At 44.0% G+C, this 25,097-nt stretch overlaps 1 protein-coding gene and 1 long non-coding RNA gene across 3 annotated transcripts in view; both read left to right on the top strand.

Annotated features, from left to right (window-relative positions):
- The first annotated feature begins 472 nt into the window (after positions 1 to 472).
- On the top strand, positions 473 to 7,511 carry TSPYL2 (TSPY like 2). Its single transcript, XM_040266026.1, has 7 exons — positions 473 to 1,417; positions 2,671 to 2,748; positions 2,876 to 2,987; positions 3,071 to 3,216; positions 3,339 to 3,436; positions 3,771 to 4,513; positions 6,826 to 7,511. Exons 1-7 carry the CDS (start codon positions 605 to 607, stop codon positions 6,966 to 6,968), a joined length of 2,133 nt encoding a protein of 710 aa, XP_040121960.1. The 5' UTR covers positions 473 to 604; the 3' UTR covers positions 6,969 to 7,511.
- Positions 7,512 to 12,331: 4,820 nt separating this feature from the next.
- The window catches only part of LOC120882169, a 74,589-nt gene continuing 61,823 nt past the window's right edge, over positions 12,332 to 25,097 (top strand). The window contains exons 1-2 of one of the 2 annotated variants that reach the window (XR_005725430.1): positions 12,332 to 12,547; positions 12,667 to 12,740. This is a non-coding gene — a long non-coding RNA (uncharacterized LOC120882169). The remainder of the gene's footprint in view (positions 12,548 to 12,666; positions 12,741 to 25,097) is intronic. The other variant, XR_005725431.1, reaches the window with a different exon arrangement.

Below are 25,097 nucleotides of genomic sequence, written 5' to 3' on the forward strand. Positions count from 1 at the left end.
CCGAGGGGAAGGGGCAGATTTAAGAAGTGCGTAGTTGCTGACGGGGAGGGGGGAGGAGGGAGAGAATGACAGCGAGGCTCTCGAGTCTATCTGAGCACATCCTGCTCACTGCTTGCGCTTGTTTTTTGTTTTGCGTTTGGGTCTTCAGAACCACTGGTACTTTTCCCATTGGATAAAACGTTGGCGGGTGAGGGAGAGGGGCTTCTTCCCCTCAGATCTCCCCGCGGCCAATCGCCCTGCACAGTCCAGACGGTCGCTGAGGGAGTCAGCCGAGTGATTGGCGGGCCTGAGGGAAGCCAATGGGAAAGTGATGAGGTGCGGTGTTGGCAAGCAGATTGCGTGCGAGCAGGCGGGGACCTAGGGGGCGCAAGGGCCGCCGCGACGGCTGGCAGCCAATGGCGAGGCGGGACGGCCCCTGGCGTCACGAGGGGGCGGGGCCTGACGATTGGCGCGGAGGGAGTACGGCAGGAGCTGTGGGAGGGAGCGCCACAGCGAGGCTGAGAGCGGAGCTGGTCGCGTGAGGCTCGGCATTTTCGCTTCAGGTGTGACGAGCAGCGGCGGCCCGGCCGAGCGCGAAGGGCCGAGCTGTGCGAACGCGGTCACCATGGACCGCGCAGATGAAGGGCCTCCGGCCAAGGCCCGCCGCCTTAGTGGCTCTGAGCCCCCTCAGAGCGAGCTGCTGCCGCCGCCGCCGCCACCGCCTCCTCCTCCTCCTCCTCTCCTGCGCCTGCCCCTGCCTCCACCTCAGCAGCGCCCGAGGCTCCAGGAGGAAACCGAGGCGGCACAGGTGCTGGTTGACATGATGGGGGTGGGACTGGGCCCCGCTCTGCCCCCGCCTCCGCCCTATGTCATTCTCGAGGAGGGGGGTATCCGAGCCTACTTCACCCTGGGGGCTGGGGGTCCCGACTGGGAGCCCGCAGTCGAGTCAGGGTACGGGGGGTCGCCCCCTCTCGCGGAGAGCCTAGAAACGCTCTCTCCCTCAGAGGTTTCTGGGGGAAGCCTGGAGATAGACTTCCAGGTGACGGAGCCCAGCAGCTTTGCAGGAGAGAAGGCCCTAGAAACCTGTAGCGCAGGGGGGCGGGGGTACCAGAGGTTAGCCGGTCCAAGGGGGAGAGAAGAGACCGTCATCATCGTGGAAGACGACGACGAGGATGAAAAGGAAAGCGTGAGGAAGAGGAGGAGGAGGAGGAAGAGGAAGCCCAGGAAGGTGAAGAGGGAAAGCCCAGAGAAGAATGCCGAGAAGATAGAGTGCATCCTGCAGGCTCTGGAAAACATTCAACTAGACCTGGAGGCGGTGAATATCAAGGCAGGCAAGGCCTTCCTCCGTCTCAAGCGCAAGTTCATCCAGATGCGGAGACCCTTCCTGGAGCGCAGAGATCTTATCATCCAGCATATCCCAGGCTTCTGGGTCAAAGCAGTATCCTTGTCATCTATACTCATGGGCCAGGAGCCCATGACCAGAATTGGGTGGGGGGCGGTGGGAGGAGGGACAGACTGGGTGAAAGGGTGTGGGGGCGGGCCCCTGTTGGAAGAATGAGGAAGTCTGGTGGAGAAGGGATAGAAGGAGTGTGGCAAAACATCAGAGAAGCTGGACTGGGGATGGTGAAGGGGGAGGGGGAGCCCATTAAAACTGGACCACATATGGGAAAGGGAAAGAGAAGGAGCATAGCATTAAAAGAAAATGGATCACAGACAGTGAAAGCAGGAGGACAGAGACACACAGCAGAAAAATTGGACCAGAGATGGTAAAACGAGGAGTGGGGAGAGGGGGACATGGAAGATAAACTGACTCAGAGACAGTGAAGAAGGAGGGGAAGGGCATACAGCAGAGAATTGGCCCAGAAAGTGTACCCAAGTCACACATGGCTGTGCATGCCTAGGTCTCTACTTAGATTCTAGGGAGACCCCAGTCCTGGCTGGAGAGGAGGGGGCCAGAGCCCTGAAGAATCAGGAAAAGGGGTATCTAGGAATAGAGATTAAGAAGTTAAATGAAGGAAATAACAATAATTCACTGTTGGTGATAAGCTTATCTCTGGGGGACCATGTAACAGGAACACATGGGTTTAACATCCTAATAGAATTACATGGACACAGACACTTGATACTGTCATACATACATATCACATGATCACAGGCCAGTACCCAGTACCCAGGCACAGTATTATGTGGCCACAGGTCCTCAGTACCCAGACCACACCATCACCTGGACACAGGCTCTCAGACACAGACACGCAACATTATGTGGACACATACCCATAACACCCAAATATATAACATCATGTGACAACAGGCCATCAGCAACCAGATATAACATCATTTGGACATGGTCCTTTAGCCCCCAGACACACAATGTCTTGTGAACACTCAGAGACACAACCTCACTTGGGTATAGACTCCCAGCACCCAAACACACAGCAGATATGAACCATGGCAGGGCCACCTAATATAGAGGTTTGATATTTTTAAACACAGGCTCTCACCACATGGTATCATGGGAATAAAAGTATGGGTCTTGTTGCATGACCTACTTGTTCCACATACATCACAAGAGCACAGAAGGAATTCTGCTCCAGCCTCTCTTTTGTTCTGCCATGCATAGCCCCATCTGGCCTGCCTTCCCTCCTTCTCATTGAACAGTCACTCCTTGACCTAAACTGCTCCCTCCATCAGTTCCTCAACCACCCCAAAATTTCAATCTTGATCAACCAACGTGATGAAGACATTTTCCGCTATTTGACCAACCTGCAGGTCAGGCCAAAGAGAGATCTTTTCTGCTAGGACTGGGCAAGGAATCTGGTCCTTGGAGGTGAGGGGGGATTGGGTGGGAGGGGCCACAGTGTGGTGGGAATTCCACCATTACCCCCACCCTGAGCAGGTACAGGATCTCAGACATATCTCCATGGGCTACAAAATGAAGCTGTACTTCCAGACAAACCCCTACTTCACAAATATGGTGATTGTCAAGGAGTTCCAGCGCAACCGCTCAGGTAAGAGGTAGCCTCAGAGCAAATTCATCCCCCCCCCATCTAACCTTGTCCAGTGCCCTCTCTATAGCCTCCTTTTTCCCCAGGCCGGCTGGTGTCTCACTCCACCCCAATTCGCTGGCACCGGGGCCAGGAACCTCAGGCACACAGGCATGGGAACCAGGACGCCAGCCACAGCTTCTTCAGCTGGTTCTCAAACCATAGCCTCCCAGAGGCTGACAGGATTGCTGAGGTGGGGCCCCTCCTGGCATTGTCAGGGAAGACCTTGCTAGGCTTACCCTTAGGTGCCTGGGGGATTGGGAGTAGGCTCTGGGACTTGTGCTCATAGCTCCTTTCCCCTGTCTCTTTCAACAGATTATCAAGAATGACCTGTGGGTTAACCCTGTGCGTTACTACATGATGGGAGAAGGGGGCTACAGAACAAGCAGAAAGAAGCAAGAAAAAGAAGAAAGGTGATGGCAGAGGGTTGATGGCTGAGAGGTGGTTTGTTAGGGGTGGGGCAAAGACTAGGCTAGTGTCACACAGTATTCATAGAGCCAAAAGGGACCTTTGAGATGATCGAATCCAATATGTTTTACAAGTGGGTAAAACATATTGCCCAGAAATGGGGTGTGATTGGCTGAGGTTATGCTCAGGGGTAGAAATGGGACTCTCCCCACCTAGCCTCATCCTTGGGAACCCTTGTAGCCTATTGCCTCCCCTGTTACTTACCACCTTTCAGTGTTTGTCTGCTCTGGGTACATCACCTCCCACCAACCCTATACTCAACCCCAGACTTCCCCACAGTAAAAACAAGGATGAATATGAAGTGGTGATCGTGGAAGACTCTGATGACTATCACATCATGGAAGACATTATTGGAGAGACCTCAGACAGTGATGGTATCACCGACAATGAGACCATTCATGACGTCAAGATCTCTGACTTCATGGAGACTACTGACTGCTTCGAGACCACTGACAACGAGATAACTGACATCAGTGAGAGCCTCTGTGACAGCGAGTGCCCTGGCCACAATGAGACCACCGACAACAATGAAAGCCCCAATGACAATGAAACCACTGATAACAATGAGAGTGCTGATGACAAGGAGAGTACCGATGACAACAGTGAGAACCCTGAAGATGACAACACTGATGAGAACGAAGAGAACCCTGATGACAACAATGAGAATGCTGATGAGAACCCCAATGGTGATGATGAGAACCCCAAAGATGGCAATCAAAGGAGCAATGTCAACAACCAGGACAGCAGTGACAGTGACAATGAAGGAGACAATGATGGCAGTGATATTGAAGATAATGATGGCAATGAAGGTGACAATGAAGGTAGTGATGATGATGGCAATGAAGGTGACAATGAAGGCAGCGATGATGACGACAGAGACATTGAAGACTATGAGAATTACCTTGAAGACTCTGACAAGGATCACCAGAACAATACCAACCAGGATGACTATGAGGATGAAGTAGAGAACATGTCTGAAGAAGAATCGTCAGTGGAGGAAGAGGAGGATGGCAGTGAGGAAGGTGAGCTGGACCCTCACCTTTTTTGTTTTGTTTTTTTTTCTTTGGACCCTCACCTTTTGTCTTACCTCCTTTCTCTTCTATCAGAGAAAATCTGGCCAGGATCAGAGTATCAAGGCATGAGCACAATCTGCTCTTGTGGAGAAAAGAAAAAAGCATTCTCAGTAAGTTTTTAAATTAAGCAAGGCCAAGGAACATTTAATTTACAAACATAACAAAACCAAGGAAACAAATTTCAGTTCTTGGTGATAGGCAGATAGGTTGTAACAGAGCACAAGACAAATGAAGCAGAGAGAAGAAATAGGGAGGCAGTGAGTGGTAAATTAAGACAGGTTCACACACAGAGGGAAAAAAGTGGCAAACACATTGCAATTCAGCACACTCTGTACCCAGCCCTGGCCTTCTGAGAACTCCCAGGCTTGCTTGGGGAGCTGGGGGTGAAGTGAACAGTGTGCTCAGTGATCCCAGAGGAGGGAAGAGCTAATTGTATCTCCAGAATCAGGAAGGGGAGAACTAGAGAAAGAAAGTAACATTTGAATTGGAGGCTGCCTTCACATTAAGGAGCATTATGGGGCATTCTTGGTGGAAGGGATCACATGAAAAAGAACCTAGAAGGGTGAAAATGCATAGTCTGTTTGTCAGGGTTTACCAAGTTGTCTTCTAAAGACCCTTCACCAAAAGGTTCTCACAAAAAGGTTCAGTGGTCAGATATGTTGGGGAAATACTGCATACAGTAATGTCCTTATGTAGAGTCACATGTACATTGGCACCTGAAAGACTCTGATAAATCCTGCTCTAAGAAACCTATTTAAACATTGTGGAAGTCAGCATTTCCCAAACATTGATCACAGAAGCCATTGTTCACTGTCCACCAAAAAAAGCACTTTGGGAAATGCTGAGGAAGGGTTGCACATGGAGGGTTGAGGGAGAGAGCAGTATTTAAGGTAACTGCCATGTTTGGTTCTGGCCTGGATGACTGGCCAAAGGAAGCACCATTTCACGAGATGGGGAAGGGCATGGCAGTGGGATTGGTGGGATGCAGAGAGGAACATGGAGTTGGAAGGGCTTGTTGGACACAGGTACAGGTGTCTGAGAGGCAGGTGGTTAGTGGTATGTCTGGGAAATCAGAAATTGTAAAGAAAGGAGGTAACAAGCCAGGGCAGAATCCTATATCTGGATTCTGGGGCCAGTTAATGTTAATTGGGTCCAGTTAACATTAATGAAGTGTTTACTATATGCCAGACACTGTACTAATGGTTTTCTTGCTTTAAGTAATTTAATTCTCACAGCAACTCTTAAGAAGTAGGTACTATTATCCTCCTTTTATAGATGGGGAAACTGAGAGGGTAGAGTTAGGAGGAGAACTAGGTCATGGAACATTCTGAGAAGGAAGGAATTGTCAGCAGTGTCCAGTGGTCCTGAAAGGGCAAGTAAAATGAGGGCCGGGATGTGTTCATTGTATTTGCAGCTGAATAGATGATCTATGACCCTAAGTAGTTTCAGTGGCTTGGTGGGGGTAGAGCCAGACCACAGTAGGAAGGGGGAGGGATGAGCAGGGGTTAAGGTAATAGAGTCAAACCTTGGCTAAGAAGGAGATGGCAGAAGGCAGACAAGGGGGGATGTTTGAGCTTGGCTGTAGGCAGGCAAATAGAGGAGAGGCAGCCCTGTTGGGGAGGTGGAAGGAGCAGGAGGACCAGCCACTCCTGGGAGTTTTGGCCATGGTATCCCTGGCAAACTTCCATTGAGGGCACCAAGAAAGGGGTTGAATGAGCGAGTAGATTTAATCTAGACATATTTTTAGGTAGGGAAACTGAGGGAATTGCTGGCCTCATCCCCTCCTACTCAGTGGCATCTCCTTTCAGAAAAGGGGAGGCAGAATTATCTGCACAACCCTAGTGTGGGAGCAGGGGTGGGGAATTGGGCCAAAGAAGACAGACTTAGGCCTATTTGAATCACACCAGGGAAAAAGAGGGAGCAGCCTCTGGATGAATAGAAGGTTTATTCAGCTGAAGTCAGAGCTCAGGAAGAGACACACACATTGCATACACTGGGAGAAAAAGCTGCTTTCAGAGATGTATCAATTAGGACAGGGGCAGCCCACCCTGCCTTCCTGCTTTCCTCCCACTGCCCCTTACTCTCTTAGCTTGAGTTCACACACATACTTGGCTGCTTGTTCCAAGCAGAGGTGCTTGATGAGTGGTCCCAGGCCCCCCAAAACCTGACTGTGGGCTCTGTTCCCTATGCAGAGTGACATCTACCTGTCCATCTAACCACCCTCTTCCATTTTCCCCTCCTTGATTCTCTTTCCTGTGCAGGCAGTGAGCAAGGTGAGAACAGCAATGATGAAGGAATCGAAGAAGACTCAGGAGAGGAAGACTCAGAAGACTCCGACATGGAGAAGGTGCTTCAGGTCCAAAACCCTTGGGCCATCCCAGGAAAGAGGGGCAAAATGGGATAAACGTCTTACCCTTTCAGGGGCTGCTTCTCTATATCCTTCTCCCCCTACCCCATTTGCCCTCCCTATCAGCTAGGGCCGAGCGGCCCCGCATTGCACTTCTGGGGGGTGACTGACTTCGTACACGGGTTTAAAGTTTATTTTTATGGTTTAGTAATTGAGAAATTCTTATTTTGGGGGGAGGGAATGGGGGCTTCCCCCTTCCTTTTAGCCCTCCTCCCCGCAGGCTTCTGTGTGCTGCTAAACGTATTATCGTGATGCTTTGGTCAGGGCCCCTCTATCCCCCTCCTCGTGCTGTGTGGAGTGGACACCCTTGATCCTGAAGCGGGGAGGGCTGCTGTGGCCTTGGGGGGCTCTGCTGCCACCCTGTTCTCCCAAGTCTCTCTTCCTCCATTCCTCACCTTTCCTAGCTGTGCCCGCTAGCCCGCCTCGGTGTCTATGCAAGGCCGCTTCGCCATTGAGGTATTCCTGTCCCCCTCCCCCAGAAGTCCCGCCTCGTTCCCTCTGGACCCTGGTAATCCTAATAAAAGTGTGAGCAAACTCAAAGTGCTGTTTCGAGTCTTTTGTCCCACTCGGTGCGCGGTCCCCAGCAGCCAGTCTCCGTTCCCACAGGCCCGCAAGTAGGTGCCTCGTCTATGCAGGGGCCAGGAAGATGGTAGTTGCTGGGGGTGGGGGTGCCTGGCTAGGGGCGAGCTCCTCCCTACCGCAGAGATGTTGCGTCAGGTCAATGCGGACCATCCTGACCAATGGCAGGGCGAGGCTGAGGAAGCCCCTCCCTCTCCCGGAGGCCGCAGTAGACCCAGGCAGGTAGCTAGCTAACAGCTTCCCACGCCTTCCCCTCCGCGCATGCGCACAGAAACGCCCTGCGCCCTGGAACATTTTATTCAGTGATGTTTTTATTTATCGTGCGTCAAACCTTTCCTTGGGCCTAGTATGAGCTGGGAGAGGGGGAGCTAGAGGAATCCATTTTTTTTTCATTCGCATGTAGTGAAATAAAAATGATATCAGTTAGGACTTAAACCAGTAATGCATAAGTGCTCTCTCAGGAAGAAGGTGCATGATCTCTGGGGCTGGACCTGGGAGAGACGACAAGAAAAGAGAGTCCAGGCTAGGGAGTTTGCATAGAGATAAAAGCAGGGGTTTCTGGTGGCTCAGTTGGTAAAAAAAATCTGCCTGCTATGCGGGAGACCACGTTGGATCCCTGGGTGGGGAAGATCCCCTGAAGAAGGGAATGGCTACCCACTCCAATATTCTTACTTGGAGAATTCCATGGACAGAGGAGCCTGGCGGGCTACAGTCCATGGGGTTGGAAAGGGTCGGACATGACTGAGCAACTAAAACTTTCACTACTTTTCAAAGGAAGAGAAAAGGAAAATTACTATGTAGCTGTGGGGGCAGGGCGGGAACGGTCAGGAGTTGGACGTCTGAAAGACAGGCTTTATCTGGGAGATATCTGAGGAAAGGCCCAGTGGCTTTACGTTTTGGATACAGGAACTTTATTTCCACGAACACCACAGAAACCTCCAAGTTTCTTTATTAATCATAACTTACACAGAGATCCCAGACATCCGGGTATGTCTTCTGCAATATACCTCCCGAACTTTCCATCCGATGCTCTTATTTTGGGGAAGGCTTCAGACGGTTTGATTTGTGTTTTACATCGTGCCCTCTGCTGGCTGCCAGGAGCATTGATTTGAGGGAGGGATAGCAGTGAGAAAGTTGATGCTATACCTAAGGTGAGAATGGCGTGATGGGGAAGGATATGGGAGGTATATTGTCTTTTGGAAGTTTTAGATTTACAAAATCATTGCAAAGATAATACAGAGAGTGTCCCTATATCCTACCAGTATACCTCACCAGTTTCCCCTATTGTTAACATATTACATTTGTACTATATATCTTTCACAATTAATGAACAAATATCAAAACATTATTAATCAGGTCAGTTCAGTTCAGTCGCTCAGTCGTGTCCAACTCTTTGCGACCCCATGAATCGCAGCACGCCAGGCCTCCCTGTTCATCACCATCTCCCAGAGTTCACTCAGACTCACGTCCATCGAGTCCGTGATGCCATCCAGCCATCTCATCCTCTGTCGTCCCCTTCTCCTCCTGCCCCCATGAAAGTCCATATTTCCTTAGTTTACACTAAATTTTCTGTTCCAGGATGCCATCTAGGACACATTACATTTAGTCATCATGTCTCCATAGATTCCTCTTGGCTGTAACAGTTTCTCAGATTTTTCTCATTTTTGATGACCTGGAGTCATCAACATATGAGGAATACTAGTCAGGTATTTTGCAGGATGTCCTTCAATTGGGATTTGTCTAGTATTTTCCTCATGATTAGACAGGAGTTATGGGTTTGGAAAAGGAGGACCACAGAAATAAAGTACCATTCTCTTTGTATCATATCAAAGGTACATGCTATCAATATGTGTTATCACTGTTGATGTTAACTTGATCACCTGGCTGAGGTAGTGTATGTCAGGTTTTTCCACTGTAAAGTCACTCCATTCCCCCACCTTCCATACTGTACTCTCTGGAAGGAAGCCACTAAGCATAGCCCGTGCTTAGGGAGTGGGGAGTTATCCTCTAACTCCTTGATGGGAAAGTATTTACATAAACTAAGAATTCTCCTGCACAAGAAATGTGTGTATTCTATGAGTGCTTTTAAGATGCTAGAATCAACAGGCTCTAAGTATAGAAAAAGAGGGATTGAGAGAAGTCAGAGATGACTGCCAGGTTGCTGTGGGACCTCCTGTGAAATGGTTAGAATACCAGATCTTGGATATACTCCAGATCCTGATAAATGTTTTGGGGAAAGCATGGAAGCTTAGATGCCTCTGGTTCTAACCTGGGACCACACTATCAGAAGTGGGTAGAGGAGACTCTGGCCCAGAAGGGGGAACATCTTGCCCCAGGGCCAAAGCTGAGAGTACAGGATGCTGAGTCAAGGCATCTTGAGCAAAGGAAAGAAACACCTATGTGCAGTATCTGGAGTCAGTCCTAATGAGCACGTGATGCAGTGGAGGGGAGGGGAAAGCAGCAGGGGCAAAGGACCTGGAGAAAGATAGCCTGGGTATCCTTGCCTGAGTCTACTCTGGAACACAACGTGACTCTCTCACCCTCTCTAGAGGGTCTCAGTTTTCCCATCTACAGACAGACTAATCGTGCTAGGGGATCAGCCCAGGAGAAGCAACCAGCCTAAGATCCCAAATGGAGTCTAGTCTTAAAGCAAACCTCTGAAGTCTGGCCTTCATCATGCTCTTCCCTGATTCCTCTCTATCTCTCTAATTAAATCCCTAGCCTCTCACCCTGGCTCCTCTTTATCCACCCTGTCAGAGAGGGCCTCTGACTTCAGGGACACTGTTAGGACCCAATTATGGGATTCTAATATTTGGCCACGATGCTCATGTCCTGGACTGAGGCATGGGAGAAGAAAATGTTCTTTGTCTAGAGTGACATCTTTTCCCTGTGCCCTCACTCCTCAGTGCGTAGTGTGGCTTCAGTTCTGCCCAGTCTGGTTCTCCAAAAGGGAGGACTATTCTAGAAGTCCTTAAGGTCACATCCAACTCCAGAATATAGTCTTTGCTGAAGATTAATGAAGACAGGCCCATCTGCTGGGACCCCAAACAGAAACCAGGAGGAGAGTGAGGAATTGTAGATCCAATGTGCTCCAGGGCCTGTTCCCATGCTGAAGCTACTTGTCTTTATATCCATCACAACTCACCCCACTCCCCTGAAGCCTGGAGCAACCTCCTGAGGGTGAGGTTCCCAGGACTTCCTAGGACCAGACCTTTAAAGTGCCACCAACTTCTGTGACTAAAAGTAGATTGGCAGGGACAAAACTAAATTCAGGAAATTAGATTCCTCCTTCTTTGGTGACCAAAAAGGCCATCAGTGGCTCCCATGGTTGGGGATGTGGAGGATGGTTAGGGAAGCATCCTATTTTTCATTCCATAAACATTTATTGAGCACATGCTGTGTGCCTGATAGAAACTCAGTGATAAGAACACAGCAAGGGAACATGAATAGACCAAGTTTTTGTCCCCCTGGAGCACAGAGTTGAAACAAGTGTTCATTTGTAGGGTGCTATGGACCTGCTTGGTGATCTGGTGAAGCCTATGCATCTTTTCTCAGAAAACAATATCTTTTGAATGCATAAAATAAAATAATTAAAGCCATAAAATATTGAGTATATTTAAATATTGTTATTAAAATATGGAAAAACAAATACGTGTTATAGTAATATATTTGCTCCTTGTTAACCCATTCAATCACAAGAGCTAATGGGCAGTCTAATGACAAATATGCTTTTGAGATAGAGATGAGATTATATGATATTTCAAGAAATGTGCAACATCTATAATATGACATGAAAATCTCTGTGATTTCTATTAGTGATGGAGTCACAGGTACTATTACTACTATGGTGAATTATATTCTTTGCTGAAAAGATGCTAAATTTCAATTACAGGAGAGTGGGAAGAAAAAAAACATTTTTCCCCATCCAAATTTAGGAACCCCTCTAAACCCTGTCCCAGCTGGACTGGAGTGAGGTTTGTGAACCCAAATTAAGAAACCCTGATAATAGGAAAGGGCTTCCTGTATCTCCTCCCTTCTTAAACCCTTTTCGTCTGGAGGACAGAAGCCGGGGTTTTATTCTGGGTCGTACTGCTGTGTGACCTTAAGTCAATCAGTTTGCCTCTCTGAGCCATAGTTCCCTAAATCTGAAACAAAAGGCAAGAATTGGGAGGGGAGACCTTAATTATTTATGCTCCAGGCAACTAATTTATGTTCTCTCATTGAATCCCCTATTGAATGGATGGCATTTCCAGGTAAGATTTTAAAAATTATCTTCCCATTTCACAGATGGTTAAGCTGAGGCTCTGAATGAGGTTGTCACTTGACCAATGTCTTAATCAGCAAGTAGCAGAGGCTGGTGGGTGACTGGCCAGACGCCTATAACCACCTCATCCTCCAGGGATAAAACTGGGAACTACGTTCACTTTGAGCGAGAGAAACCTGGCTCAGAAATGCCTGCGGGTGGGGGGTAAGCTATGGGAAACTGGGGGCAGAGTCGTGTCTCTTAGCGGAGCGGTGGTTTACGGAGAATAAAACGTCAAGAAGCTGCGCATCTCAGATTGTCCCGTGACTCGCGCCAGGCCTCACTTTGGGCTTCGCGCCTGCGTGCTCCCAACCAACCGCCCAAAGACGTGTCGAACCGACTGGCAAAGAGCGATGATGCTCCTCCTCCTGGCCAATCCTATTAAAGGATGGCTTGGCGCATAAACCAATCAAAGACCCCCAGAGGGGCGAGTTTTCTTGGGCTTGGATCCTAGGTGGGGGGGGGGGGGAGGTGTAAAAATAAAGTGTTTCCACCTCCAGCCAATCCCAGGGAAGACAGGAGGGCACTCCTCCAATAGGATCCCGGAGCCGTCTGTAGCAGTGGCGGCCTGCGACCACCCCTAGCGCTCTGGCAGGCGGGAGGGACGCATCCGGTGCATTCGCGAGATCCAGTTGCCGGTACCTGGAATCTGCTTGCGCGAGGCAGTGGCGGCACTGACGGCCCGAGGTTCCCGGTGAGTCTCTGTAAAGACTGGGGGTAAGGGACGCGGGGGGGGTGGGGAAGATGCGTAGCCGGAGCGCGTGAGAGGTTGGACCTGGGCGAGCTTTTATCTCGGCGGCCTCTCAACCCTAGGTCAGCAGGTTGCGGAGGATCGTGCGGGTAGCAAAAGGAGGGCGAGTGCTACTGCGGCCCCAGACAGCGACCAGGTAAGTACCCTGCGGAGCCCACCCCCATGCCTGCCCTCCGCTCTCCCCTCATTTCTGTCTTTTGGTAAACGGTGTACTTTGCAGGTCTGCAGCTCACGTGATTGTCTGCTTGCTTGTCTCAAAGTCTCCGTCTCTGCCCACTCCACTCCGTGTCTATCCCCACCTTTCTGTCTGCCTTTACCTTTCTGTCTGGCTCCCTCTCTGAGACATAGGAGACCACCCAGACCTACAAGGCTGAATCCTGATCCAACCAATAAAAACTAGCTGTAAAACCTCGAGCCTCACCCAGCTGGGCCTCAGTTTCCTCATCTGTCAAATGGGAGTCTAATAATCTCCTGAGACAATACATGTGCCTCACTTTGCCCTGCTGCCTGGCCCCTAGAAAAGTGTCAATAAATAATAACTGTTATGATTGAAAATAATATAGTCTCTCTTGGCCTTTGCCTTTATTTTTTCCTGTCTCTGACTCTCCCCCCACCCCAATTGGTTCTTCTTTGTGAATGTTTCTTTCTCTGTTATTGCTTTTCCTCTTTCTGCCTCTTTCCCATCCCGAAATTGGTTAGAGGTACATTGTTTATAGCAATGAGCTTGGCCTAAGAGTGACTATCAGCTTAGTCGGGGCTCTTGTCTGTTCTGTGGGTAAAAAAACAGAGCCTGGCCTTACGCTGCTTCTGGCCTCATTGAGGAGACAACCCTCTTTGTTCCCCAGCTACTGTGTTAAATATGTGAGACCTACCCCCGTAGGGTGGGGAGCAGCTTAGATGAAAAAGTGAATCAGGCTTCTGTCCTGTATCATGTTAGTTACTACAAGAAAACCAGAGACCAGGGGTCTTCTCATTACAGCCCCGGAGTTGACCAGGCGTCTGGAACTCACCTTCAGTCATCAGCAAAATCCCCTTCATTCTCACCCTGGTTTCTGAATAGTCCTGTTGGGTTTTTTTGCGTTGCCTTAGTGGTTCGCATACGTTTTGGACACAGCACTCCATTTTTATAAGGTACATTTTGAAATATCTCCTTCACTGTTCTGAACTGAAGTGCATAGATAGTAGAATCTGTCTACACACATAATTCCCCTCAAAACCAATATAGTGTTCTAATTGGATATAAGGGAGAAGTAAAGGAAAAATAATTTATAATAAAGCAATATATTTCATTATCTTTTTTTTTCTTTTAAAATATATATTTCAGTATGTAAAGGCTGGGATATAATTCCACTGGAAGACATAATGGAGTGGTCTTGAACATAATGGAGTGGTCTTGAACATATAATGCTTGTACCTGGGAGTGTGAGAGCTACACTGTGACTCAGAAACCATGGATAGGGTGATGTGATTTTCCTAGATGATGAGCAGTTCTTCATAAGGTTCTAAACAAAACAAAGTGCAATCTTCCCTCAATTTATATGATTGTTGAATTACTGGAAAAGTCATTATATATTAAAATCCATAATCTGGCTCCCATAAGCTCTCTGATCTTATCTCCTACGACTCTCCCCACTTACTTACTCCCTCTCTTTCACCCATCCTGACCTCCTCTAGGCTACTTGAACATATTAGGCACACATCCACCTCAGGAGGTTGAACTGGGCCATCCGTTGTACCTAGAATGCTCCCCCCTCCAATATCCACAAAGCTCATGCCCTCACCTCCTTCAGGCCTCTACTCAGATGTCACTTTCTCAATGAGGCCTACCCTGACCTTCCTATTTAAAATTGTAGCACTCCCCTAGCACATACCCTGCTCTGTTTTTTCCATAGTGCTTCTCACCCTCTTACATAACATAATTTACATCTTTATTATGTTTGTTGTTTATTGTCTGACTCTCGCACTCAATTGTAAACTCCAGAAGGGCAGACATGGTTTGTTTGTTTTGTGTCCTGATGTATCCCTATTACCTGAAACAATGCTTGGACATAGTAGTCTCTCAATAAATGTTTATTGAATGAATGAATGAACGAACAGGTTTTTCACCTACGTGATTGTCTGATGGAACATTCTAAAGTTGTATGGGATGCATTATGATTGTTAGCCGTGTGGAGCTGTTTTGTGCACTACAGAATGCTGAGCGTCCCTGGTTAGTGCCCACTGAATGTCACAAGTAATCTCCAATTATTTTGACAGTCAGAAATGCTCCCAAAATACCCCTTGCCTGTCTGTTCAATCCCTCGCTGAGAACAACTACTTGAATAGGAATCTGGCTTTTCCCTGAGCACTCTGCTCCCCCAGCAGCCCCCTCATAACCCCTCCTGCCAGGAGATTAGGACATGAGAGTGAGTGTCCTCACTCTATATGTCCTTTCTAGACATTTTCTCTCCCTCCTCCTTAAACATTCTGTTTTTTTAGAATTAAAACCTTCTTATTTTTAAATAATTTCAGACTTTTTAAAAGTTTTAAAAACAATACAAAGAATCCCCATATATCCTTCACTTAGATTCCCCAAATGTTAAGAAATTATACAACTACATTTCAATTATCAAAATTAGGAAATGAACAATGGTACAATACTCTTAATGAAAGTATAGAACCTATTTGAATTTCATCATTTTTTCCACTACTATAATTTTTTAAATATTTCTTTGGCTTCATTGGGTCTTAGTTGTGGCACATGGAATCTTTGCTGCATTTTTTAATATAAATTTATTTATTTTAATTGGAGGTTAATTACTTTACAATATTGTATTGGTTTTGCCATTAGATTCAGGATTCCACATTGTGTTTAGCTGTCATATCACCTTAGGCACCTTTTTTTTAGATAAGCAACAAAAATTTATTGTATAACATGGGATTATACCCAATATCTTGTCATAACCTATAGTGGAATATAATTTGCAAAAAGAAAAATACATAAAACAAAAATCGAAAACCTAATCCCTATGTTATACACCTTAAACTAACACAATATTGTAAATCAACTATACATTTTTTTAAAATTTCAGTTTACAAACCTGTAGAGAAGAAAAGCTCAACATATATATTACACATTTCTATGAATATAGTTTGTCCATGCGAATACATGAAAATTTTTATTGTATTCAACAATGAGAAATTAGCATGTGTCAATGCAATTATTTCTTCAATCAAACATGTAGTTATTTAGGTTATCTCCAATAATACATCACTATGTACTTTTTTTCTTTTTTAAATTATGAAAGTATGATAACACATTTACAGGAGACTTGAAAAATACAGAGCAAATTTACATATAGTTCCACTATGTAGTAAGTACGGTTACTTTTTTAAGTAGATAAATTTAAGATTTTTAGTTGGAGTTTCAATATCAAACTCTTAAAAATTAATGGAATGAATAAACAGAAAAGTATAAGGATATAGTAGACCTGAAAAGTACTATGAACCAATTCAACATAATTAAGATTTATACAATTTTCACACAACAGCAGGATACAAATACTATTCAAGTTCCCATAGACTATAAACCAGGAGACACTGGAACGTATCAACCTGGGGATTGAACCTGGGTCTCCTGCATTGCAGGCAGATTCTTTACCAACTGAGTGACACTGGGACATATCCAGGGACAGAAAACAAGGTGCAAAAACTTCATGGTCTGAAAGTATTGAAATCATACAGAGTCTGTTCTCTTATCACTGTGGAATCATGTTAGAAATCAATATCAAAAGATATTCAAAAATAACCCACATATTTTCAAGTACAATGTGACATTTACCAAGAGAGACCTTTGACTTAGCCATTGAAAAAACAGAGGGTAATTGCAGAGAAGAAAGCATTTAAATGATAAATTAATATCAAAGATTCTTTAAAAATACATATATTTGGAAATTAAATGTCTACTTTTAAATTATGAGTGTATCTAATAAGCCATAACAAGAAAAATTAGAAAATATAACAGAATAAAAATGAAAAGAGACTTTATCAGAATTTGTTGCATGCAGCTGAAGCTGCTCAATGCAACTAAATGCTATATAGAATCTTGACTAAGGTATGAAAACAGATAATGGACACTAACATAAAATTTTATGAAATTTGAATAAAATCTACACTTTAGTTTATAATACTGTATCATATGTTAATTTACTGGATTTTTTTTTTACAACATAGTATTTCTTTATATTCTCAGAATTGGAGTAGAAATTTCAAGCCTCATTCAACATTTTTTTTTAAATCACGAAGGTAATAAGCTTTCTAGACTTTTAGCAATAATACTAGATACCAGAATAAATGGAACGATATCAAAGTTTTGAGTGAATATAAATTGGAAATCTAGCATTCTATTCATACTTAGTCAAACAAGTGGAATCAAAATGTTATGATTTCTTTGGCTATGCAAAAAGTTGTGAGTTTTCTAAAATATATATATTACACATATTATATTGTATTATACATACTACATATGTATACAAAAGCTTTTCTACACTTGATAAAGGCTTGAGAAAGAACAACAAAAAACGAGACTGAGAAACTGGAAAAACATAAACTAAATGAAATGCGAGCACTGGATATGAAATAGAAAAAGTGAAACAAGCTAGATAAAAGTAAAAGATCATCATATCTTCCAATTGTTTTTAAACATGTTTGCTTATTAGAAACACATCTGGAGTTAAGCTTTGGAGAAAAAAGCAAAACCTCGGCATTTGTGTTTTTCATCCAATTTGAAGATAATTCTGATATGCATTTGGATTTTAAAAATTGATTGCAGGTTTTTCTATTAAATGGTAGTTTTATGATATAGAATTTTATTATTTCTGTTGACCAATCATGATACAGTGGTTTTGAATGAATAATAGTTATATAATCACAATAGTAAAAGATATTAATCAGTTTTCACAATCAGTGGACAAAAAATAAAAGATAATTACAATTGCTAGCCATAATGGGAGCATGATTAACCTAACAATATAAAGTAATCACATACAATTTGGGGGATTAAGTAGAAGGATGTGGTAAGTGGAAGTGCATATGTGCACATGTGTTTTCATCCACCCAGCCAGCCTATGTTTTTTGTTTGGTGCATTTATTCTTTTCTTCTTTTTTTTTTTTTGGTTTGGTGCATTTAATCCATTTACATTTAAGGAAATTGTTGATATGTATGATCCTATTACCATTTTCATAATTGTTTTGAGTTTGTGTTTTGTAGGTCTTTTCCTTCTCTTGTGTTTCCTGCCTAGAGAAGTTCCTTTAGCATGTGTTATAAAGCTGGTTTGGTGGCGCTGGGTTCTCTTAACTTTTACTTATCTGGAAAGCGTTTAATTTCTCCATTAAATCTGAACAAAGAGTCTTGCAGGTAGAGTGTTCTTGGTTGTAGTTTCTTCCCTTTTATCACTTTAAATATATCATGCCATTCCATTCTGGCTGGTAGAGTTTCTGTTGAGAAATCAGCTGATAACCTTATGGGAGTTCCCTTTTATATTATTTATTCTTTTTCCCTTGTTGCTTTTAAAATTTTATCTTTGTCTTTAATTTTTGTCGGTTTGATTATTATGTGTCTCGATGTTTTCCTCCTTGGGTTTATCCTGCTTGGGACTCTGTGCTTCCTGGACTTGGTTGACTATTTCCTTTCCCATGTTAGGGACATTTTCAGCTATTATCTCTTCAAATATTTTCCCAGATCCTTTCTTTCTTCTCCTTCTGGACCCCTATGATGAGAATGTTGGTGTATTTAATGTTGTCCTGGAGGTCTTTCAGGCTGTCTTCATTTCTTTTCATTCTTTTTTCTCGATTGTGCTCTGTGGCCATGACTTCCAGTATTTTGTCGTCCAGGTCATTTATCCATTCTTCTGCCTCAGTTATTCTGCTATTGATTCCTTCTAGTGTATTATTCATCTCTGTTTGTTCTTTAGTTCCTGTAGATCTTTGGTAAACATTTCTTGCATCTTTTCCATCATTATTCTGAATTCTTTATCTGGAAGGTGCCTATCTCCAATTCATTTAGTTTTTCTGGGGTTTTATCTCATCCCTTGGACATAAATTTCTGCTTTTTCATCCTGATTAACTTTCTGTGATGTAGTTGGTTTTTGTTCCAGCAGCTGTGGGATTATAGTTCTTGCTTCTCCTGTCTGCCTTCTGGTGGATAAGGCTAGGAGGCTTGTATAAGCTTCCTGATGGGAGGGACTGGCACTGGGAAAACCTGAATCTTGCTCTAGTGGGCAGGGCCATGCTCAGTAAAACTTTAATCCAGTGGTCTCCTGATGGATGGGGCTGCACTTCCTCCCTGTTAGTTGTTTGGCTTGAGGTAACCCAGCCCTGGAGTCTGCAGGCTCCATGGGCCTAGGCCAAGGCACAGGACCACTGCCGCCAGTGCCCGCGTCTCTGTGCTGAGCCACTGCTGACCCATGCCTCTGCAGGAGACCCTCCCCTATGAGCAGGTAGGTCTGGTTCAGTTTCCTGTGGGGTCACTGCTTTTTCTCCTGTGGGTCCTGGTACATGCAAGATTTTGTTTGTGCCCTCCAAGAGTGGAGTCTCTGTTTCTCTCAGTCCTGTGGAAGTCCTATAATCAAATCGTGCTGGCCTTCAAAGTCAGATTCCCTGGAGATTCCTAGTTCCTATGCTGGCTCCCCAGGCTGGGAAGTCTGACCTGGGGCTCAAAACCTTCACAACAGTGGGAGAACATCTTTGGTATTATTTTTCTCTAGTTTGTGGGAGAAATAGATGTGGGCTTTGATTTTATCATGATTGCAAACCTCCTACTGTCTTTCTGCAGCTTCTCCTTTGTCTTTGGAAATAGGGTAACTTTTTTTGTGTGTTCCAGAATCCTTCTTGGGTTTCCCTGGTGGCTCAGTGGTAAAGAATCTGCCTGCAATGCAGGAGACCCAAGTTCAGTCCCTGGGTCAAGAAGATCCCCTGGAGAAGTAAATAGCAACCAACTCTAGTATTCTTGCCTGGGAAATCCCATGGATAGAGGAGCCTGGCAGGCTACAGTCTATGGAGTCACAAAGAGTAGGATATGACTTAGTGACTGACTAAACAACAGCAAGCATCCTCCTATCAATGTTTGTTCAACACCTAGTTGTGATTTTGGTGCTCTCAAGAGAAAATGAGCGTACGTCCTTCTACTTTGCCATCTTGAATGGTACTCTCTCCTTAGACATTTTTAATCTGGTACAGTTCTTTAGTCTTTCTTGGTCTTTCATGCCTTTGATACTTTTGAAGAGTCCTAGGCAGTGATTTTATAAAATTTGGGTTTGTCTGATATTTCCTTGTGATTATAGTTAAGTTATATAATTTTGGCAAGGATGCCACAGAAGAGATGTGCCTTCAGTGCTTTATATCAGGAGGCACATGATGTCAATTTATCAATACTGGTTTTGTTCGCATTGACTTTGTTTAAGTTGATGTCTGCAGGTTTCTCCATTGTAATCTTTTTTTCCTTTGTAATTAATGAGTAATTTATGGAGAGTTACATTAAGATTATATGAGTATCAACCACTTTGTTTTAAATCTCAAGTCATCAGACTATACCATCACCTATCTGTCTGTTATAGTCAGGTACAGACATACACATGTACCCGGCTCATGCCTCATGCCCCATTCCTAGAAAAATTTAGCTACCAGCTCACTGTTACTCTGTGTAACACTACTCCAGTCCTACTTCTTGGTGATTTTAATATCCTCATAGGTGACCCTTCCAACGTTCTTGTCAGTTCTGTAGTCTGTTTTTCTATGGTATTCTTGCCTTCAGCCACACCTCAGGCGTGCACCCTGATAGTCTTCCCCGTTGTATCAGTTACCTGTGACTGCATCACCTCCATAATCTGTTTCAGGCATCCTGCTCTCCAACCAGTAACTATCGTTCTAGCTTACTCCTTCCAGCACCCCAGTTCCAACAGCCCTTCAATGCCACTGGGATTGAACATTTTCACTACCCTTTACTTTCTGCAGGTTCCCATGTCCTTCCTTTAATCAGCTTAGATTCTGTGGTCCATCAAAATCATCATCCCCTTGCATACATCCTCACTTCCCTTGCCCTCTGTCACTATAGCATACTTATCAGGCAAAACACCAGCCCTGCTTAAATCCGACTCTGCCAGCTCCACTGTACTTCCCTAGACCATTCACTGTCCTACCCTTCTAGATGACTATTTCATGGCTTCTCTCTCCTCAAATCTCCCAACACCTCCTCTTCCATCCTAGGCTCAGGCTGCCCACTTGATTGAAAATTTTAAACCATCAGAAAAAAAACTCCACAGATTCCCATTATTACAGTCAAATACCAAACAGCATCTGTACTCACATACTCTGCCTTGTTTTTTGTTATTATGGAAAAATTGTCCATACTGTCATCAAAATCCTGTTCTTCCAGTTTGGCACTAGATCCTATCCTCTTACCTACATGAGGGTATTGCTTCAGCAATTTCTCCCTCTCTCCTGCCTCAATTTCCCCCTCTCTACAAGATTATTCCCACTAGCATACAGACATCCTGTTATTGCTTCCATCTCTTTGTTACAGCTTTGTTGAGATCTATTTCACATACCATAAAACTCACCCTTTTAAAGGGTACTATTCGGTGGTCTTTAGTATATTCACAGCATTGTGCAGCCATCACCACAGTCAATTTAAGAACATTTTTATTCCCTCCAACAAGAAGCTTCATACTCATTAGCAGTTACTCCCCATGACTCCCCCTCCCCCCAACCCTAGGCAGCCACTAATCTGCTTTCTGTTTCTATTGATTTGTCTCATCTAGACATCTCATATAAATGGGATCATACAGTATATTGGCCCTTGTGAGTGGCTTCTTCACTTAGAATATGTTTTCTTTTCTCTTGGGTAGATACCTAGCAGTGGGCTGCTTGGTCATATGGCAACTCTGTGTTTAACTTTTTGAGGAACTGTCAAAACTGTTCACAAAAGTGGCTGCACTAGATTTCGGTCAAAACACTGTTATTCCACTGAAAGGGGCATGAGTTCTGTCCCTGGTCAGGAAACTAAGATCCCACATGCCTTGAGGCATGGCAAAAAAAAATAGGAAAAGAAGGAGACTGCACATTTTACATTCAGTCAGCAATGTTTAAGGTTTCAGTTTCTTCATATCCTCAACACTTTTTATTTTATTGCCTTTTTTATTATAGCCATCCTAATGAGTGTGAAGTGGTGTCTCATTGTGGTTTTTATTTACATTTTCCTAATAATTAATGCTGTTGAACATCTTTTCGTGTGTTTATTGGCTATTTGTACATCGTTTTTGGAGAAATGTCTACTTAAATCATTAGCCCTTTTAAAATTAGATTATTTTATCTTTTTATTGTTGGATTGTAAGAATTCTTTATATATTTTAAATATGTCTCTTGTCAGATATATGAATTGCAAATCTTTCCTCCCATTCTGTGGGCTATTTTTTCACTTTCTTGGGGGGTGTCCTTTGATTCACAAAAGCTTTTAATTTTGATGAAGTTCAATTTATCTGGTTTTTTCTTTACTTACTTGAGCTTTTTGTGTCATATACAAGAAATCATTCCATAAACCAAGGTCACAAAGATTTATTCCTTTGTTTTCTTCTAGGAATTGCATGGTTTTAGCTCTTAAATTTAAGCCAGTGATCCATTTTGAATTAATGTTTATGCTTGCTGTGAGGTAGGAGTCCAAATTTCATTCTTCTACTTGTGGATATCTAGTTGTCCCAGCACCTGTTGTTGAAAAGAGTATTATTTCCCTCATTGAATTGTCTTGACCTTGGGAAAAATCAGTTGACCATAAATCATAAATGTAAAGGTTAATTTTTGAACTCTCAATTCTATTCCATTGAATTACATGTTTGTTACTATGCCAGACCACACTGTTTTGATTAAATTAGCTATGTAGTCAATTTTTAAATCAAGAAATGGGAGTCCTCCAACTTTGTTCTTTTTGGCTAAGTCCTTTGCATTTCCATATGAATTTAAGAATCATCTTGTCAGTTCCTGCAGAGAATCAGCTAAAATTTTTACAGAGATTGTGTTGAATCTGTATATTAATTGGGGAAGTATTGCCATTTAACAATATTAAGTCATCCAATCCATGCTTTCTTTCTTTCAAAAGTGTTTTGTATTTTCAGTGTACAAGTCTTACACTTATTTTGTTAAACTTATCCTAGATGTTTTATTCTTTTTGCTACTATTGTAAATGGGGTTGTTTTCTTACTTTCACTTGCTGATTGTTTAGTGCTAGTGTGTAAAATACAATTGATTTGTTTATTGATTTCTATCTGGTCACATTTCTGAACTTGTTTATTAGTTCAAATAGGTTTGTTTTTTTTTTACTGCATTCCTTAGGAGTTTCTGTGTATAAGATCATGTCATCTACAAATAGAGGTTGTTTTACTTTTATTTTCCCATCTGGTTGCCTTGTATTTATGTTTTCTTGACCAGTTACCCTGGCTAGAGTTATAGTATTGACTAGAAACAACAAGAGCAGACATCCTTATCTTATTCCTGATCTTAGAGGGAAAGTATTGAGTATTTCTCCAATAAGTATGTTGTTAGCAGTTGAGGAAATTCTCTTCTACCCCTAATTCCCTGAGTGTTTTTGCCACAAATGGATATTCAGTTCAGTTCAGTCGCTCAGTCGTGTCCAACTCTTTGCGACCCCATGAATTGCAGCACGCCAGGCCTCCCTGTCCAACACCAACTCCTGGAGCCTACCTGAATTCATGTCCATTGAGTCGGTGATGCCATCCAACCATCTCATCCTCTGTCATCCTCTTCTCCTCCTGCCCTCAATCTTTCCCAGCATCAGGGTCTTTTCAGATGAGTCAGCTCTTTGCATCAGGTGACCAAAGTATTGGAGTTTCAGCTTCAACATCAGTTATTCCAATGAACACCCAGGACTGATCTCCTTTAGGATGGACTGGTTGGATCTCCTTGCAGTCCAAGGGACTCTCAAGAGTCTTCTCCAACACCACAGTTCAAAAGCATCAATTCTTTGGCACTCAGCTTTCTTTATAGTCCAACTCTCACATCCATACATGACCACTGGAAAAACCATAGCCTTGACTAGACAGACCTTTGTTGACAAAGTAATGTCTTTGCCTTTTAATATGCTCTCTAGGTTGGTCATAACTTTCCTTCCAAGCAGTAAGTGTCTTTTAATTTCATGGGTGCAATCACCATCTGCAGTGATTTTGGAGCCCCCCAAAATAAAGTCTGACACTGTTTCCACTGTTTCCCCATCTATTTGCCATGAAGTGATGGGACCAGATGCCATGATCCTAGTTTTCTGAATGTTGAGCTTTAAGCCAACTTTTTCACTCTCCTCTTTCACTTTCATCAAGAGGCTCTTTAATTCTTCTTCACTTTCTGCCATAAGGGTGGTGTCATCTGCATATCTGAGGTTATGGATATTTCTCCCGGCAATCTGGATTCCAGCTTGTGCTTCCTCCAGCCTAGCGTTTCTCATGATGTACTCTGCATATAAGTTAAATAAGCAAGGTGACAATATACAGCCTTGACGTACTCCTTTTCCTACTTGGAACCAGTCTGTTGTTCCATGTCCAGTTCTAACTGTTGCTTCCTGACCTGCACACAGATTTCTCAAGAGGCAGGTCAGGCAGCCCGGTATTTCCATCTGTTTCAGAATTTTCCACAGTTTATTGTGATCCACACAGTCAAAGGCTTTGGCATAGTCAATAAAGCAGAAATAGATGTTTTTCTGGAACTCTCTTGCTTTTTCCATGATCCAGCAGATGTTGGCAATTTGATCTCTGGTTCCTCTGCCTTTACTAAAACCAGCTTGGACATCTGGAAGTTCACGGTTCATGTATTGCTGAAGCCTGGCGTGGAGAATTTTGAGCATTACTTTACTAGCATGTGAGATGAGTGCAATTGTGCGGTAGTTTGAGCATTCTTTGGCATTGCCTTTCTTTGGGATTGGAATGAAAACTGACCTTTTCCAATCCTGTGGCCACTGCTGAGTCTTCCAAATTTGCTGGCATATTGAGTGCAGCACTTTCACAGCATCATCTTTTAGGATTTGAAATAGCTCCACTGGAATTCCATCACCTCCACTAGCTTTGTTCGTAGTGATGCTTCCTAAGGCCCACTTGACTTCACATTCCAGGATGTCTGGCTCTAGGTGAGTGATCACACCATCATGATTATCTGGGTCGCGAAGATCTTTTTTGTACAGTTCTGTGTATTCTTGCCTCCTCTTCTTATCTTCTGCTTCTGTTAGGTCCGTACCATTTCTGTCCTTTATCGAGCCCATCTTTGCATGAAATGTTCCCTTGGTATCTCTAATTTTCTTGAAGAGATCTCTAGTCTTTCCCATTCTGTTGTTTTCCTCTATTTCTTTGCATTGATCATTGAGGAAGGCTTTCCTATCTCTCCTTGCTATGCTTTGGAACTCTGCATTCAGATGCTTATTATCTTTCCTTTTCTCCTTTGCTTTTTGCTTCTGTTTTCACAGCTA

The sequence above is a fragment of the Oryx dammah genome, unplaced genomic scaffold (assembly GCF_014754425.2).
Source record: "Oryx dammah isolate SB20612 unplaced genomic scaffold, SCBI_Odam_1.1 HiC_scaffold_23, whole genome shotgun sequence".
Taxonomy (NCBI): Eukaryota; Metazoa; Chordata; class Mammalia; order Artiodactyla; family Bovidae; genus Oryx; species Oryx dammah.

Bases quoted from the DNA above. Each gene is read 5' to 3' on its own strand.
- TSPYL2 (XM_040266026.1), top strand. From the start codon at position 605: ATGGACCGCGCAGATGAAGGGCCTCCGGCCAAGGCCCGCCGCCTTAGT. The intron at 2,749-2,875 runs GTCAGGCCAAAG...CACCCTGAGCAG, and splicing joins GCTATTTGACCAACCTGCAG to GTACAGGATCTCAGACATAT. The intron at 3,217-3,338 runs GTGGGGCCCCTC...CTCTTTCAACAG, and splicing joins AGGCTGACAGGATTGCTGAG to ATTATCAAGAATGACCTGTG.